The 18,169-nt window shown below is 58.5% G+C and overlaps 1 protein-coding gene and 1 long non-coding RNA gene across 8 annotated transcripts in view; one reads left to right on the plus strand and one right to left on the minus strand.

Annotated features, from left to right (window-relative positions):
- NEK6 (NIMA related kinase 6) overlaps positions 1-18,169 on the plus strand; it is an 87,772-nt gene that overhangs the window by 46,687 nt on the left and 22,916 nt on the right. For 3 of the 5 annotated variants that reach the window (XM_040631863.1, XM_040631865.1, XM_040631864.1), the window contains exons 3-7: positions 7,188-7,328; positions 8,264-8,326; positions 13,084-13,194; positions 17,402-17,510; positions 17,809-17,916. In XM_040631863.1, the coding sequence (XP_040487797.1) occupies positions 7,188-7,328; positions 8,264-8,326; positions 13,084-13,194; positions 17,402-17,510; positions 17,809-17,916 (532 nt within the window). Of the gene's footprint in view, positions 1-6,746; positions 6,959-7,187; positions 7,329-8,263; positions 8,327-13,083; positions 13,195-17,401; positions 17,511-17,808; positions 17,917-18,169 lie in introns of those variants that run through there. The other 2 variants (XM_040631862.1, XM_040631867.1) reach the window with 2 other exon arrangements.
- Positions 1,641-6,612, minus strand: LOC103670333. Of its 3 annotated transcripts, none has more exons than XR_005835247.1 (5): positions 5,875-6,612; positions 5,108-5,230; positions 4,914-4,997; positions 4,488-4,603; positions 1,641-4,386 (listed from the first exon to the last, which is right to left on the minus strand). It is a non-coding gene; the product is annotated as an uncharacterized LOC103670333 (long non-coding RNA). The 3 variants fall into 3 exon arrangements; XR_005835245.1 differs by having other exon boundaries at positions 1,641-4,404; XR_005835246.1 differs by lacking the exon at positions 5,108-5,230 and having other exon boundaries at positions 1,641-4,404.

Genomic DNA, 18,169 nt, shown 5'->3' on the forward strand with positions numbered 1-18,169 from the left:
CCTGGTTAATGTGTCCTCCATCTGGAAAGTCTTTGCAAACCTGCTTGGGATGCGCCAAGTTCAGTTATATTGGGCCCTATTCAGAGAAAGAGGAATGTGCCTCGCTTTTCAGGGGATGGGACGGCTGCTTCCAGATCTGAATCACACAAGCCAAAATCTTTATGAAAATCTTCCCAAAGCAATGTTGGTAGTTAGGTAAGATTTAATGACCAAATATTAACAGCTATTAAAATTGAAGAAGTGTTTGCTGACGTGTTGTAAATTCAGCAAATGCTTGTCTCGTTTCTGCCTTGGGTCTGCTAAGGAGCCCCACACGGAAGTAAGTACAGACCGCGCGCGAGGTGGAAGGCCCCACAGAGGGGTGGGCGGATGCCGAGGGAGCCCCAGAGGGTGGGGCGGGACAGGGAAAGCTCTGGAGAGATGACAGGTGGGCTGGCGATGATTTGGGGGAGGACGGGGAGAGGAGGATGTCCCAGCAAGAGGAAGGAGCCAGGCCTGAAGGCGCAGGACCAGTCAGGTTAGGCAAGTGTTTAAACACCAGCGCTTGGATGGGGGAGTGGCTGGTCTGGAATCGAGTCTATAGCGAGTGTAGGGCGAGCCCACTGTTTTAGGTGGACAAGGGAGCTTGTGTTTTAGAGAGATCACTGGTTGCTGGCGCTCAAGGCACAAGTAGGGTGAAAATAGGAGATGATGATACGTCTTAAACAGCTGGACATGGGGAAAGAAGATTCCAGAGACTTACAGGGAGAAAACCACCTACAGTTGGTAACTGACAGGATGAGGGAGAGCCGAGTGGACGCTGTACCCAGACTTCTGGCGGGATGGCTGATGCTCTTTACGGCTTTCACCTTTCAAGTCTTGGCCTGCGCGTCATTGGAGCTGGTTCCAGATTCTCTTATGTGTGTTTAATCTCAGCTCTCTCTGAGCCCAGTCAGCGGGAATTGTCCTGAGGGACCCACGGCTACGGAGGTGATTCTAGGCTTTCTTGTCCAGTGACTCCCGTGTTTTGGGTATCTTGCTCACTATTCCCATGCGAGGATGTCCCTGGGAGCTGAGTGTAGACTTCCAGGTGGGGACAGTCACGGTGGTGGTCGTGCCAACGGTGCGATATCTGGCACTTACCTCACCTGTCCTCCTAGCAACTGGGAACTAGGTTTTATTTAGAACTCGATTTTGCAGGGGAGGAAACGGAGATAAATACCGTGGACGTTTGCTCTGGAGGGGCAGAGCCAGGAGTCTGGCTGTTGTGTGGCCCCACGGCACCCCTTCCTGCCACCAGGTCTGCGAACAGGAAGATGAGCTTTGGGTTTGAAATAAGCCAGATTGTGGAGAGCTGCGCGGGGTCGGCCTCGTAAAGAGCCCGACAATATGGACTCCCTGTAAACCCTGCCTTCTTTTGTGTAAACCAGATTTAAAACACGTCGCCGTGTACACATATACCGACTCCATTAGAACCCCCTACACGCGGTGTCAGATGTCTTTAAAGGTGAAATTCGTTTACAGGAAATGTCATTCTGATGAAGTATGCTTTTTAAAATCACAGAAACAGTTGCCTTAAAATTAATGATGCATTGCAAATATCAGGGAGAAAAAGACCCATTCAGTGTAAAGATGATTAAAATTCAGGTCAGAAGTCTGACTTAGTCAGGCTAAATTTTTTAATGAGATTTCAGAAAATTAATTGGGCGAATGCATTTTTATTCTTTTAACATGTAATTTTATGCTCCTGTTTTGTTTTTTTTTTTAAAGGGATTTGTCGATGGTGAGGCTTATTGTGGTTCAAACATTTTAAACTCAAATTAGCACAGGGTGGGAGGTGTTTGTGGCCTAATTTGATTTGACTTGGAGAAGAGAGCCTGGCTTTCTCCGAGCTTTCTGGGGTGGGGGTGTTCTGGGGTGGTTCACCAGCACCCCCATGTCTAGCCTTGACTTGAGAAGACTGGCAGTATTTCTTGGGGGTGGGGTGGGATTGGGGCTAGAGATGACCTGGGGACCGTGGCCCTCTCCTTGGCTCCTGGTTCTGCTGAGCCTCCTGCTGTCCAGGGAGTTGCTCCCCGAGCCACTCCTCTGTCTGAGGTGGCATTTCCCCCAGGGCGGTGCGGACCCCCTCCTTCCGGCCCACTGTGGCTGGCAACAGAGTGTGGTCCGCATCCCTGCCGCCTCCTCCCAGCCTCTCCACCCATCTGCTCCTCCTCTGGGGGAGACCTGAGGGGCTCCCACCCTGGGAAAGGGGGTGAGGAGTCAGAAATGGCTTCTGGCGGCATTTGCCCTGCGAGTGGCCCACAGCATAGCCCTAGAAAGGGAGGCAAGGCAAGCCTGTTTCCTCGCACGGTCCCTTGGCAAACAGTTCTAGGGGACCCGTGCAGGGGACAGTGACGCCAGAAGACTACAGGGGCACGTCCGCCTCACTGCTTTACTGCAGTCAGGTGACGATGGGTAAATGACCTCTCTGAGCCTCTGCTTCCTCATCTGTAAAATGGGGCCGTCAAGACTAAGTGAGATGGAATACCTTAAACCCCCAGTATGATGTCTGACATCATGGGTGTCATTGATCTTATTCTTAGATTTCAGAATTCATTTTAGTTTTCAAGCCAAAGAGCCAGAGCTGGAAATAGCCCCAGTGCAGACCCTCGTTGGGGTGGGGATGGTGGGGATGGTGGTACAGCCGCTGTGAACTCCCTGCCTCGGCCGGTCCCCACCCCCTGGGAGGCAGGTGCAGCCCTGGTCCACGTTCCACAGACTGAGCCATGCCGATACCCCTATGACAGTAACAGCCATATAGCGTCTCCGAGGTGCCTTCATTTAGAAACTTACGTGCCCCCCAGCAACCCTCGGGAGGAGGCACTGTGATCACCCTCATTGTACACATGAGGAGACTGAGGCCCAGAGTGCTTGTGCACAGCCCCCAGCCAGGACGTGGCACATCTGGGATTTAAACCCAGGCCTCTGCACCCCAGTGTCAGTGTCAGCTGAGGGAGCCAGAGCGGCGGTCACCCTTCCGCCAGCCTGTGCCCCCCGGGCTGGTGTGTATTTCCCCAGGAGCCAGCATTGGGTTCCAGACGGAACAGGGACCAGTGAGGACTATGAGATGAGCCGTTTTCAGAAAGGCCATCAGGATTACTACCGTGAGCCAGTGGAGGGGAGCTGCTCGGGGCCAGCCTGAGTTTGCCTGGCAGTCAGAGCTCCCTGGGCCCTTGGCACCACCATCAGCTCCTGGAATCCTCAGAGAAATCTGACATCCCCCTGTCGTGGATAGACTCACTGGGCTGCAGGGGCCAGAGTGGAGCTCGCTGAGGGCTGGCCCAGGAGGGGAGGAAGCCCTTGGATGTGGCAGCGGAGAGAGGCCTGGCCTTCCGGACCAAGAGCTCCGTTCACCTTGTCCTCTTCCACTCACAGCCCCTGAGTTACGTGGGAGTCAGGGCCCTACTGGCTCAGGCACTGTGCCCTGTGTCCTGCACTGCCCCCACCTGAACAGAGGGCACTGGGGGGACAGGACCCCATCCCGACCCCTGGGAGGGTGCTGGTGTCCCCGAGCCTGCCCAGACTGTCCCCCTCCCACGTGGTGCTGCTGCCTGAGGAACCTGCCCCCTGCCCCCGCATGGGAGCTCATTCCTCTAATTAGGTCGAATGGGTTGTGACAGGAAATGCAAATCTGGGTCATCGCATATGCAGATGTGCAACTGGAGTCTCAGGATGCCAGCTGGGATGTCGCCCCCCCAACCTCTGGGAGTTTCCTCAGGGGCAGCGTGGCCTTTGGGGGCACATCTCTGGGGTGGACAAGAGCGTGCTGGGGACTGCAGCCACTAGTGACAGTGAAAAGCCCAGTGTCTGCACAGCAGGGACCCTAGGAGATCATGTCCTCCAAACGCTTCACTGTCTCGGGGGGGAAACTGAGACCCAGAGAGGGGAGGGGCCCTGCCCATGTCCTTCTCTCAGCGCAGCTGGCTCGAGATCATCAGGGAGTTCGGGTTGCAGCTCCCCACGGACCAGCTGTGTGCCTCAGTTCCCTTCTTTATGACATGGCGTGAAAAAGCCTTGCTTTACCAGTCTGTTAGGGGATTTCAGTCACAAAATCTGCGTAAGCAGCTAGCACGGTAACTGCTGCGTGGCCGGTGCCTAACACACCTACGTGCTGTAGGCTTCACGGGCACGTGCCATCCCGCAGGTGGGAGGAAGTTGCCTTTTTCTGAGGGCGTGGGCTTCCGGCCGCACTCAGAAGTGACCGCGACTGCGTCCCAAAGGCCACAGGGCACCAGGCTGTTCGGAGCACGTTCCTTTGCGTCATTTGACAAACACACCCCGAGCTCTTGCCCTGGACAGGTCAGAGCCTCTGCTCAGGGCACAGGGACGGGAGAGGCCCATGCCTGGGGACGGGGGCTCAGGCGCCTGGAAGAAAGAAGGCAGCTGAATCAGGAAGCATGGACCTGGCTAGTCACGGGGTCTTGAGGGAAAGCAGAGGAAGAATCTGAGTTGGGAGTCCACCTCACCTGGTAGAGCTCAGCGGGTGGAGACGGCAGAGTGCCCAGTCCCCGGTTCGGATCCCTCCTGTTACTCACTGTGTGGTCTGGAGCCGGTCACTGCCGCCCCTCGGAGCCTTGGTTTCCTGAAATGGGGATAATAGTGATCCCTACTCACAGGGTCATGGGAAGCATTCTGCATGGTGCTCAGCACACAGTAAGTGCTCAATAAATGCTCGCTCTTCTTACATGGGTGCTTAGTATATCGGTAGGTTAATTGCTGTCACTAAGGAACTTGCTTGACAGACGCTGGCACGAGGTGGGTAAGAACGTGGTCTTCCTCCCCCACCAGCCCTCCCTCCTGCTCAGCCCCCAGTAGGGAGTGGCTTCACATCCCTCCGCAGGGGAGGTAATTATGCCTCAAGACTTCAGAGTCAAGGTTGGCCCAAGCTTTACCTTGCTGAGGGAAGGAGGCAGCTGTGGGGCTCAGACTTCATCACTCACAACTGGCGGGGCGGTTCCTTTGGCACCGAGCTGGGTCTGGGCAGGTTCAGAAAGGCCGAGAGTGGGAGTGAGGAGTAGCTGCTCAGGGCCCCTTTCTCCTGCCCCGCCCCCCCGCCTGTCAGTCATAAGGACCACTGAGCACCTACTGTGTGTGTGTTGGGGGGGGAAGCTCAGCGATCTCACGCGATCCTCACAGCGACCCCTGTGAGACAGTCGTGCTTCTCCACCTCTGCTTGCAGACAGGAAACTGGGGCAGAGGGCTTGGGTGACTGCCCCAGACCACCAGCCAGGGACCCAGGAAATACGCATAAGGAGATACATAGAAGAATGCTTATTGCAACACTATGTATAGTGACAACAGATTGGAAACGAGCTTACTGTGGCATATAGTCTACAGTTACTGAAATCCCTGTCAATCGACGATATCCATCAGTTACTGAGAGAAGGAAAAGCAAGTCTTAGAGTAACGTGTTCGCACGATTCTGGGTGTTTAAAAAGTACGCCACCTCCATGTCTGTGAATATTTGTCCATCCTACAAATGTCCATTGAGTGCCTACCGCATACGAGGCTCCGTGCTTCCGGGCGCACCGGCCAGTGGCCGGGAGACGGACAAGGTACCAAGAGTGCGGTATTTGGAGTGCCGGAAGGGAGCACTGAAGAAGCAAGACGAGCTGAAGTGTGGGAGGGACAGAAACGGTGAGGCTTCCGAGGAACGTTCTAGGCGGAAGGCCCAGTGAGAGCAAAAGAGGATGGTCAATGTGGAAGGAGCAAAGTGAGCAGGGGGAGGTAATAACGCAGCAGGATCGCAGGGGTGCGAGGAGCCTGGGTGGGCGGATCACATGGGGTCTTAAAGGCTTCGTGGGTGGTCGTGGGGTGAGGACTTTTAGTTACCGGGTTTCTCACTTGACTGACCTTTACCGTGAAGGCGTGCAATTCCCTCATCTTCGCCTGTTTCACGGTTTAAACTGAACACATTCGCGTAGTGAAGACAAAGAAGAGAAACACAGAAGTTGATTAAGAACAGACGTCCTGAGTACGATGCCAGTCACATGGGGCTCCCCAGGCTCCCGCCAGGGCTTCTTCGTCTACAGATTGGTATTCAGGTGAAGGGGAGTTCCAGAACGCAGCCCGATGAAATACCTGATCTTCCAGACCCCGTGGGCGCTTCTGGCCCACGTCTGGAAGAGGCGTTTTCCCGTCGGGAAATTCAGACTTGTTCCTGCTTCAGTGGGACCCTCCGTGTTTCTTGTCCCACCCCCACTTCCCCAAATGAACGCTGCAGCTGTCTCTGTACCCCTTCCGCATATGAGACCCTGTCCTCGCACTGGCACCCAGCCCCGAGGGTCCCTGCAGCAGCGATCCCTGCCCCGGAGTGGGGAGTGGGGCTGTAGCCGGAGGAGGGCCCATCTTGCCAGGCTAACGCGGGGCAGACCAGAGCCATGGCACCCTCCCCTCCTCCCCCACGTCCCAGGCCCCTCTCCTTCTCCCCAGAGCACGTTGCACGTGTATTGCGGGAATGATAAGGGGGTACCTCACTGGACAGCTCTGTCTCCGGGGCAGGTCCTGCTGCTCCGTGGTGGGTTTCAGTGCTGGCCCCTGGAGAGTCAGTGTGAAGTGTCTGGATTCCTCATGTCACTGTGAGGGGGGCTCTTTATCCAGCAAGGCCTCAGAATGGTAAGGCTGCAGATGGAAGCTCGGTTTTCTCACGTCTGAGACAAGAGCGGCCACACCAGGAGGGGAAGTTGCCACATCTGACGATGACTTGCAGGGGGAGGGTTGGGGCTTACACAGGGAAGGCCATGGGGCTGGGGAGACCCAGCAGGGCCTCCCCCTCGCTGCGTGACTTCTTCCACCCCTTAATTGCACCTGCTCTGCTTCCTGGCTCTGACCTGGGCTCAAGGGATTCAGGAGTGAACGAGGTGGGCAAGGCTCTGGCCCCGGGGAGCCACCTTTCTGGGAGCAGGAGATAGAAACAGGCAGAGGAATGAACGATCAGGTAACGAGGAATGGTGGAAACCTGCAGCCTCAGTTTCCCCTCTGTAGAGTGGGGTGTTGTGATGTGGACAGCGCCCGGGGGGGCAGTGGAGTCTCTGATAGGTTGGCAGTCACAGTCCCTCCCTCATCTTGGAGGAGCGCCGTTGGGGTTGCCGGGTTCTGGCTGCCCAGGTCCTGGCCCCTCCCTGCAGCCTGGCTGGCCCCTGATGCCCTCTGTCCCTCTCCTCCAGAGGCACCCAAATACCCTGTCTTTTCGCTGCTCGCTGGCCGACTTCCAGATCGAGAAGAAGATAGGCCGAGGACAGTTCAGCGAGGTGTACAAGGCCACCTGCCTGCTTGACAGGAAGACGGTGGCTCTGAAGAAGGTGCAGGTGAGCCAGCTCTCCCATGGGGTCAAAGCTGCATCACAGGAACCGGCTTCTGTGTCTACACATCGTGGCCTTGGGCCAGTTCGGGCCCCTTCCTTCTCCTCCCTGTCCTCTGCAATCAGGACCCAACTCTCTGGGCCATGGGAAGGATTAGGTGGGCTCCTGATGATGAAAGCTCATTGCAAGCCATAAGGGAAAAGGAAAATGAGCATGTGTTGAGCACCGCTGTATACTGGGTCGTGCCTTGAGAATGGTCCTGTGGGCGAGGGCGGTCACTTCATTTTTCAGACCAGGAAAGCTGCAGGGGTGTGAGTGTCTATCTCATCAGGCCCACAGAGCGAGCTGAGGGGGAGCTCAGACTTAGACCCGCACCGACTCACCCTGGGCCCTACCCTTGCTGGTCACCTCTGGGCTTGAGACCCTTTCCTGGCCTCTGTGTTCTTCCTCAGTGGAGGAAGGGGCTCAAGCAGGTGAGTCGCCAGCCGCAGAGTCCAGCCAGGATGCGTTCCAGCGAGAACCACCGGGCCCGTTGGAACAGGGCTTTGCCTCGGGAAGTAGTTTAAATCCTCCCACAGAGCTCCCCGAGACCTCAGTTTGCTCATTTGTCCTCTAAGAATGAGATGAACAGCCTGGGCCAAGGAGGCCCGGGAGAGAGAAGGTGACTCAGACGCAGCCACGGGCGGGGGGCCAGGCCCCGGACCCGTGCGATGGTTTCCTTGCTGGTCTGCAGACCGCACAGGCAGCTCCGAGTCATTGGAGGAGAGCCGGGCCCCTCTGCTGGGAGAGGGCCCATTTGTCTTTAAGTGGGGGCTCACCTGGCTCTCTTTGTCCTGCATTTTGGTGCCATGATGGGTTTGGGGGTTCCGGTCCTTATGGCTCCCAGTGGGGGCTCTGGGAGCTGGGGCTAACCACCCTTTCTCTTCTTCCTCTCGCCCGAGATATTTGAGATGATGGACGCCAAAGCCAGGCAGGACTGCGTCAAGGAGATTGGCCTCTTGAAGGTGAGCGCCCCGGACCGAGCAGGAGCCCCTCGCTTTCTGGAGGCGGCCCGGTCCTCAGACTGGATCCCCTTATGGCCATCACACCCGGAGCCTGTTAGGTTCAGAAATAATGGCCTTTTGAGGGCAGTTTGTTGTCTCCAGGTTGGGTGGGCGTGGACCCCACCTCACCCCTGTCCAGCCCTCATGGCGCCCCCTGACTTTCTGTCCTTGCCCCACATTGATTGTGCTTGTGGATGGCAGTGCCTGGCACCAAAGTCCTTCCCCCAAGGGCACCAAGTCACTGCTCCCCGCTGGGTGACTCAGCAAGGCCAGCCTGGGACGAGGGAGAGAATGCACGGCCAGGTGTGTGGCCCAGGGTTCCTGGTGCCGGAGGGACCCGGTTGTCATCCTGTGGGCTCTTCCCAAGCCTCCCAAAAGAGGAGGCAGGATACACAGCTGGAGGTGGGTTGTATGGAGGACAAACATACCAGGGCACCTAGGGGTGGGGAGCAGTGGTCTTTCCTTCCCCCCCCCCCCCCCGCTGGCTTTCTCACTGGTCTCCCCAGAGTCAGAGACAACAGAACTTTCTGGACTAGCCATGGCCCCAGCCTAGGGCTGCTCTCTACTGGAGAGCCCTCCCTGTTCCCCAGGCTTAGGCTTCCGCGTGGGGTCTCAGAGGTGATGGAGGAGGAGGAATGGTATGAGGCCAAGGAGCCTGAGTTCAAATCCTCACATCTTCATTGACAAGCTGTGTGACATTAAGCAAGTGACTGAGCTTCCCGGAGCCTCCGTTTGCCCGTCTGCTCAGTGGTGAGAGTACCTACCTCACGGGAAATTGGCCGTTAGAGAGGATTAAATAGTGTCTGAAGAAGGCCCGAGACAGTAGAGGACCCAGCAGGCACTCACTCGGTGTTCGCCCTTCCCACGAGGTAGAGGGCGGGCTCCACAGGGGGGCTGCTGGCCGCAAGGACACGATGCCCCGATGACCCGCTGCAGGTTTCCAGATTAGCGGTTTGCGCTGGCGGGTCCGCCCTGGGCTGTCAGGCCCGGTCCCCGCCCGCAGTGACTCCCAGGCGGTGGGGAGCAGGCCGGCAGCCCAGCCTGGGTGACTGTGGGAGTGAGGCTGGTTGGCCCGGGCCCAGGGAGAGCAGGAGAAGCCCTGCACAGGCCAGGGGCCCGTCCCAGAGTCCAGAAGGCTGCCAGGAGCCTGCTGCAGGGATGCAGGGATCCTGACGGTGGGGAACTGGGGGACCCGGTGGTGGCTGCCTCAGACGCCACACTCAGGAGGTGAGACTTGAACGTGGGAACAGCAGGGGAGCCCCTGAAGTGGCTGAGAGCAGGGGAATGGGGCCCCATGTGACCTGTGAGCACTTGCCGGGAGGGGACCCTGGCAATGCAGGGTCACAGGAAGGCTTATCGGGAGGTGTCCTCAACTCCAACTATACCAGGTCCAAAAATTCCCTTCAAATAACATTTTTAAAATTTTACATGATGGTCAACTTTGGGCCCCAGCTGTGATCTCAGGACTCTGACTGGTTACACAGCCCTGGACACTGGCTGTCCCAGTCACCCACCCTCTCTCCCCTCTTGTGGCCAAGAGCACACACAGTGAGGAAGGAATTACGTGTGTGCACGTACTGAGCCAGTTTGTTCCGGGTCTCTGGTCTCTGGTGAAGGGCACCAGGCTTGGTGTGACCTGGGCCTGCTGGGCTGGGGGGGCTCTGTCCCTCCTCGGGCTGCCATGTAGCCACGTGTCGTTGACCATGGCTTGAGAGGTGGGCGCACTCCTCACTCACTAGCTGTGTGGCTGTGGGCAGGCTGTTCACCACGCAGGGCCTCAGTTTCCTCGTCCATAAAAGGGGGTGATGATATCCGTACTGTCCTCATCTGTCGGGGCAATTGGTGGGAAGTCGGGTTGGAAGGGCTCCGTGTCGCATCTGGCGTGTGATCAGGGCTCGGTCACAGGCAGCCCTTGTCATCACGGTTATAACGTCTGCCGCCCGACACCAGCCCTTTCCCAGCTCCCCAGCCTGCCTGCGGGAAGTCAACAGGATGTTCCCCGGGCACGAGCTGTTTCCTGCAAAACAAAGGGAAACACAGTTCTTGGAGGGGCCACAAGACGACATCGTTCACATCATTCACGCCAGGACCCGAACCCCAAAACCTCCCAGTGTAGAGGCCACCAGACGTGGGGCAGGGCGGTGGGCCCTGTCGGAAGACAGGCAGAGATCTTGTATTCACACAGCACCGTTGTGAGCCCCCGAGGGCTGGACGCAAGGATGCAGCCAGTAGGGAAGACACATCCTAGACAGACCCTGGTAGCAGGTCCCAGAGGGGCCACAAGTGGCACAGAGATTCGAAGAGGGAACCTGAGCCCGTTACCATCACCTCCACCTTCCTTTCCTCTGGCCACTCTCCAGCCCTCGGCAGCCGCCACCACTGCCAGGCCTGGCCCGGGGCTTCAGGGACAGCCCCAGCCTGTGGAGCTGGGGGTGTGGGAGAGAGGGATGGGTGTGGACCGTGGGGACGCAGGAGAGAGAGAGGGTGGCCGATGCTGCCAGGAGGAGCTGCACTGGAGATGAATCCAGAGGTTGACTCACCTGAACCCCAGATACACGAAGCCAAAGCCACCACCCCTCCCCCCTCACAAGCCACAGAAGCCAGCCACTCGCATCTTTGGAGCACTTCTTACTTTGGCCCAAGCGCGTCCACTTTAAGACACACCTGAGCGGCGCCTGGGTGGCTCAGTTGGTTAAGCGTCCAACTCTTGATTTCAGCTCAGGTCGGGATCTCAGGGTCCTGAGATCAAGCCCTGCGTCAGGCTCTGTGCTTAGCGTGGAGTCTGCTTGAGATTCTCTCTCTCCCCTGCCCCTCCTGCTTGTGCATGCGCTCTCAACTCTCTCTTGCTCAAACAAGTAAATCTTAAAAAAAAAAAAAAAAAAAAAGACACACTTGGGTTCACCAACAGGCTACAGGCTGAGAAGGGGACTCTGGGTGGACAGCAGTCCATGGTTACTGGACCAGGCTCTGGGCCCAGCTTGGTCCCAGAGTCAACCCCTTCCCTCTCCAGGCCTCAGGGATTTCCGCCAGCTCACCTCCGGGGTCCCTTTTTGCCCCAGGCACAGGCCTTTGAACCCAAGCCGGGTAGGGTATTCGAGAGAGCCTTTGCATGAGGTGTGAGGTCCAGGAGGGGGAGAAAGAGCTGCCAAGGGGGCGGGGTGGGGGGAGGACTCGTGTGTAACAGCAACAACACTGGCACTTCATAACGTGCATTCATGATTGTGAAGCATTTTCAACTTTATGAAGTGCGGGCATTCCATTCGCTTCGATATTTTGTTGTAAATGAAAAATACATCTGGAATGTGATGTGTGCTGAGGGCAGCTGGTGTGATGGACAGTGTTAGCTCCAGGGAGACCTCAAAACAAAACCTGGGTAAGGTGATTTTTTTGACAAAGGCACCAAAACAATTCAGTGGATGAAAGAAAGACTTTCAGTCCCAGGTGCTGGGAAAACTGGATGTCCAAATGGACGGAAGGGAGCCTTGACCCCTACCTCACACTGTATGTAAAAATGTATTTGAAATGGATCATAGACCTAAATGTAGAAGCTGAAGCTAGAATTATAATGTTTGCTGGGCAGCCCAGCAGGACAGCCCTTCAAGATGGGCTGGTGCTGGCTGCGGGGGTGGACGCCAGCACACCCACACGGGGGCCAGGGGTTGGCCCAGAGCAGGGGCCTGAGGACTCAGGCAGGTAGAGCAGAGCTGAAGGAGACACGCGGCCCATGACTGAGGCCATCTGTGGCTCCTGGGGGTCTGACTGAGGGATGCCTGCCATCCAGAGCTGGCTCGGGAAAAGAATAAACGGGGGATGGGATGGTCATGTGATCTCTGCCAAGGGCCCCCCTCATTTTAGAATCCAAAGACAGGTGTAGGTCAGCACACAGCATAAACACACGGCCCTCTCACAGCAATTTCCAGGCCTTCTAGAAAATGTGCACTGAAGTGGCCTCTGCTTGTCGGCTGACGGGCGCCCCTGTGGACTTGGCTGACCAAGCTCTGGCAGAATGTTTGAGTCCCCCCTGCTTTCCCAGACCCTGGAATCATTTTGGTGGAAACCGTCAGTTTGCGTTATAAACAGTTGCCAGGGTCCGTCCCCTCTCAGCCAGGCGGGGGCTGACTTCCAGCCGGTGGGGTGCTGTCCCGTCTGGCAAACACACGCGCCGGGGTGGTCGGGCCAGAGGCCGGGCTTCAGCGCGGAGCAGAGCGCTCAGGGCGGCTCTCGTGCCAGGAATGGTTGGGTTTTTTCCAGATTTCACAAGGGTGTGTCAGATTGAGGGTGGGGAGGGAGAAGGGAGAGGACACGCTGGGGAGCACCAGCTGCAGGCCTGCTGCGCACAGCCCTAGAGCGGTGGGGGCCTGGCCCTACCCTCGAGGGTCGAGGGTCGTGGCTGGTGAGGGGCAGGAGGAACAGGATCCTGTCTAGAAGCGTCCCCGGAGTCTCAGCTCAGGCCAGTCAGCGTGTTCGACATTTCAGAGGTCTCGGCCCATCTCGTCCTCACTGCGGCCCTGTAGCGCATTACGCCCATTGTGCAGATGAGGACGCTGAGACTCGGAGATACGGAAGGGCTTTCCCGGTGTGCCTGACTCCCAGGTGACACTGCCCAACGCAGCAAAGCCAGGGCTCTGCTAACGGGGTCCAGCTGGGAGCCGGCACGCGGCAGGCACAGGGCTGAGCTGTCCCTCACTGCTTCGGCCTCTCTCTCTCTCGTTGGACAGCAACTGAACCATCCCAACATCATCAAGTATTTGGACTCGTTTATTGAGGACAACGAGCTGAACATCGTACTGGAGCTGGCCGACGCGGGGGACCTCTCACAGATGATCAAGGTGAGCGTGCCCGGCAGGCAGGCCGGTTCTGGGGGCTGCGAGGACCCAGGCAGCCCCTCGGCCTGGTCTCTTTGCTGCCGTGGCCTCGGGGGGTCACTCAGCCTCCCTCCACGCTGCGCCACAGGCCTCGGCCATGGCCTGGCGAGTGCCCCCTTGAGGTCCGTCCCCATTCTCTGGGAGAGGTCCAGCCGTGGACAGAAAGCACCCCTCTGGCATCCCCACTGCCCCAGCTGCGCACAGGCTATCACTCCTGCCTCACGGAAGGAACGGGGACGGAGCCCCGTGTTAGGTCGGAACCCCAGCTCACAGAATCTGGGAAAATGTGTTGTGCATCCCGCTTCCCAAAGGGAAAACGGAGCGCAGAAAGGCCAAGAGACTTACCCGAGGATGCCCAGCAACGTGGGCGACAGAGCCACGTCCGTGTGGGCCAGCTCTTTTTCCCAGCCTGGGACCCTCCAGACGTCAGTACCCGAATGATCTCCCCGGGGCCCCTCCAGTGCCTGAGGGACACCTTCATCCCCGTGGGATGGCCAAGGCCAAGTGTCTCGGAGAGGCTGAGGGACTTGCCAGGTCTCGTACTTGCCCTGTATCCCATGGCAACCCCCCTGCCCCCAGTGCCCCTCCCAGGACCAGGCCCACCGTGAGTCTGGACTCAGGAACCATCACAGCTGCATTGATGGAGCGCCCGCTGTGAGCCACAGCCATGTGCACACATCATTCACTAAGTGCACACTGTCCTCAGAAAGCAAAGCCCAGAGAGGTTTAGTCACCTGCCTGAGGCTGCACAGCCTCCGTGTGGGCCCCCCAAGCCCAAGACCCCACTCCCCGCTGGCTTGACCAGTCTGCATGCCGGCCATTGTGGGCCCCCACTGCCTCCCTTCCCCGGCCGGACTGTCTGCTTCTGAGCGAGGCCAGCTACGCCCAAGCCCCCACCTTGCTCCCAGCAACACTTGCAGACAGGGCCAGACATGGATTCTCCATCTTTCCCACCGGGCACTAGGAATTGAGCAATTTCTCTGTACTTGCTCTTCTGAAATTTGGCTCCTAGGAATTGGGGCGTCGTTGGGAAGCGGCATTACTTGAGCTGTTATCACCTGCTTTTATATTTTCGCTGACATATTAATGTGTTTGCAGGGATGTTAATCTCCACACAGATCCCTGGTGGGAACAGATGTGCTCCATCATGTCTCAGTTCCTCCTTCTCCCCCCCACCCCCGCCGCCATCCTCCTTCACGTTGTTCTCTTGCTGAACATGCATGCATGCCGCACGCGCTGTGTGCCAGCCCCCGTGCTGAGACCTCGGCGTGGGCACTGCCCGCAGGGAGCTCGCCTTCTAACAGGAGGGCCAATGCATAAACTGACAGTCACAAGCCAGTGTGAGCGAGCCAAGTTCAGGGCCTTATGGGAGCCTGGGAAGGCTTCCTGGAGGAGGTGACACCTGAGCTGACACCTGTAAGGAGAGTGGCAGTCTAGTGGCAGAACAGCTTGTGCAAGAGCCCAGTGGGATAAACAGTCCACGGTCCACAAAGCCCTGGGCGAGGTGGAAGCACGGTAGTCAGGTCACCCAGGGCCTCACCGTCCAGTCCCAGGATTCGAGACCTTGCCCCAAGGTCAGCAAGGAGCTTCCTAGGACTCACGGTGGGGAGTAGACACGGTCAGCATTGTGTTCTAGAAGAAAGGCTAGATGCTCAGCAGAGGAGGGGTGTGAACGGAGGCAGTGGAGGGGAGGTGGAGGGGAGACAGAAGGGCCCTGGAGTGTGGCCCATGGCGAGGGTGCTGTCCCATAAAGCCCCCCCAGAGCCCAGACTCCTTGTTGCCTCTCAGTCCACAGAGTGGGGCTGAGGTCAGACAGTGAGGGGTAGGGGTAACTGGGCAAATCAACCCCTTGCCCACAAAACTCAGCTTCCATCTCTGTCTTGGGGATGCACTGGGGACTGTGGGAGCTACAGGGCTGGGTGCAGGCTCCTTCCGGGGAAAAGAGAGGAGGGAGACGCATAGGTGTCCAGCACCTTATGCCTGGCCTGGGGTGCGGTGCCCCCTCCCCAGCTTCCCTCCCCTTCTCTGTACTTCCCTGGCCTCCTTGGGGCCCACACCAGCCCAGGGTTCAAGTCAGTTGCTCACCCATCAGGTTTCTGGGGCAGCATCCTGGCTTCCTGGCCCTATGTCAGGAGCTCTTCTCCTGGCACAGTGCCTCCTCTCCCACGGTCATGGGGCCCTTGCCCCTTCCTGACTCCTGCCTCTCTTCCTCTTCCCTTCACCTGCAGGGCCTGGCTGGGTGCTGCCCCCAGCAAGCAGGAGAGGCAGGGCAGGGCAGGAGAGAGACCCTCGGTCTGGAGTCAGACACACCTGCTCGACCCTCCTCCCTTGGGCAGGTCCCTCTGCCTCAGTTTCCCCTCTGTAATACACTCTACACAATGCCTGGAGCTGGGTAGGAGCTCAGTTTCCCTGGCCTTTCTACCTCTCTGGGTGCCTCTGGGTTTTTAGGGGGAAGTGAGGGCCTTGCTAGGGTCCCGGGCTGCGGCTGCACCGTGGTCGCCCCACTGGGCTAGCCTGGAGGCTGCTGACCAGTAGACCCTGCGTCCCAAGGGCCCGCAACCTCAGGCCCAGCGATGCCACCGCCGCCATGGTGCCAGCGTTATTTATGATGGACGGTGAAGCTGAGAGCGCCGCCACCCCAAAACCCACCAGAGACTCTGGGCCTTCCCGCTAAATGTCACACGGCGCTTACAGGACGTGACATTTAGAAAATCACCATTCACAGCAGAGCTTAAAAGCTGTAATGAGGATTAACCAACATCACAGCGTAAATAACACTGCAGCCCAGCCCACCACGGAGGCCTGGGGTGGCTTGGGGGGAGTGGGGTCCCGTGCTAGCCGCCTGGGCTGTAGCCTGGCCAGCTCACCTGTGAGGTCCCCCTCCCAGAATGGAGCCTCGGGAGAGCCTCATGGGGCTTTCCCGCCAGGCCACGGGCTTCCGGCTAGGACTGTCCTGTTGTTGGAGGTGCCCAGATCCAGTCCCAGCTCTGGCGCTCCTGCTGGGTGACCTTGGGCAAGTTCCTGAACCTCTCTGAGCTCAGTCCCTCATCTGGTTACTGGTGTCATTCATAGTTCATTAGGGTTAAGAGCTTGGCCTTTGTAGGCAGAAGGCCCGGGTTGGGGCTGTGACGGCCCTAACCAGCTCCTGAGTGGCCCTTGGTTTCCTCCTTTGTAAGATGGGTGCCCTCACCCTGCTGAGGGCCCAGCAAGGTGGCTGCACGAGGCAGGTGCTCAGCAGACGTTACCCCAGATCGTGTGTTCCACACCACCCTCCGTTCCCCGGGCTGGGCGTGTGTCCTGGGTCAGTCCGTCTTTCACGCACCAGAGCAGTGGGCCCACGGCTTTGCCACTGGCTGCTTTGGAAACAGTGGTTGTTCTGGACAACAGCCTGGTCCTCACATTCCTGGTATGCACGTGTCATTGTCCCCACCGCCCTCGGGCCCGGCACACGGGAGACTCCCCGGAGGGACATGGACGATGACCTGTTCTGTGGTTGCTCCTTGCAGGACCTTTGGGTACTTACAGCGCACTCAGCGCAGCTCGGGTGGTTTTTGGGGTTTGGTTTTGTTTTCTGGAGCATTAAATACGTTTTTTGCGGGTAATGAAGCTGATTAATGCCTGTGGAAACTGGGGGGTCCATAGAAGAATGTCAAGCCATTCCTTTGAGGTCCCTGCTGTCTTTGTGAACCATCACGTGCCCTGAGATTTGCAGGTTCCCAGGGGCGGGGCCGCTGTGACGTCACCACCAGGCATCGGTGCCCGCCTTCTGGGCCAGACTGGGGCTCGGGCCAGCCCACTCCTGCAAGGAGCTCCCCATCGGGCGGGGGGAGGAGACAGGCGTGCGTCCAGAAAACGCCTGGGCCCGTGTGATTGAGAGCAGCCTTCAGGGGGCAGTCTAGGCCTCCATTCAGCAGAGCCATCCGGGACACACGCTCTGGGCGCAGCCTGCCCCTCCCTCGGGGAGGTCGGCGCGGGGCGGGGGGGCAGACGGGGGACCCCGCAGGGCAGTTTGGGCTGAAGCACAGATGGGAACACGGCACCCTTTGTTCCAAATTTACTGTTCATTCAGCGGCCTCCCCGCCCACCCCGTGCCGGGTGCCGGCTACCCCTGGGGACAGGACAGGGGTCCTGCCTGTGGCCCATCACCCAGGCCTGCGTGTCTCCCCCCCAGTACTTCAAGAAGCAGAAGCGGCTCATCCCCGAGAGGACGGTGTGGAAGTACTTCGCCCAGCTGTGCAGCGCCGTGGAGCACATGCACTCCCGCCGCGTCATGCACCGAGGTACGTGCCGGGCCTCCCGGGCTGCGGGGCCCAGAGCCAGCGCGAGGCCGGGCGCCCCTGGGGCCCAGAAGTCCCGTGGCCTCCGCTCTCTCTGGCCCCGGGGACGTCCATGAGGAGGTCCAGCCACGTCATGTGACCCAGCCAGGTGGGTGTCGAGCATCTTGCCCAGCTGAGGGCCTCACACGCGTGCCCACTCTCGGATTCCCGGAGGACGGGCATGACGCTCGATGCCGCCTGTCCCGCCCCACCCATCCTGACCTCCTAGCCCCACACCAACTGCCGTCTCCTTCCTCGGCAGACATCAAGCCTGCCAACGTGTTCATCACGGCCACGGGTGTCGTGAAGCTTGGTGACCTCGGCCTGGGTCGCTTCTTCAGCTCCGAGACCACCGCAGCCCACTCCCTAGGTAAGGAGGCCTGTCCACATGTCCCAGCAGCTGCTAGAGGTCCCGGGGACCACGTGGGGAGACATGAATATTCTCCCCACAGAGCCTTTGGTTCATTAATGCAGGAAAATGCCTTCTTGAACCCCAGACCTTACTTACCTCTTCACAACAGTGACCCAGAGGGGGGGTAAACTGAGGCCCTGAGAGGGTTTCCCTGCATCCTCACACTGCTCTACACCCCTTCCAGAAAGGATGGCGGAGCCCATCTTGTGCG

The sequence above is a fragment of the Ursus maritimus genome, unplaced genomic scaffold (assembly GCF_017311325.1).
Source record: "Ursus maritimus isolate PB19 unplaced genomic scaffold, ASM1731132v1 scaffold_17, whole genome shotgun sequence".
Lineage (NCBI taxonomy): Eukaryota > Metazoa > Chordata > Mammalia > Carnivora > Ursidae > Ursus > Ursus maritimus.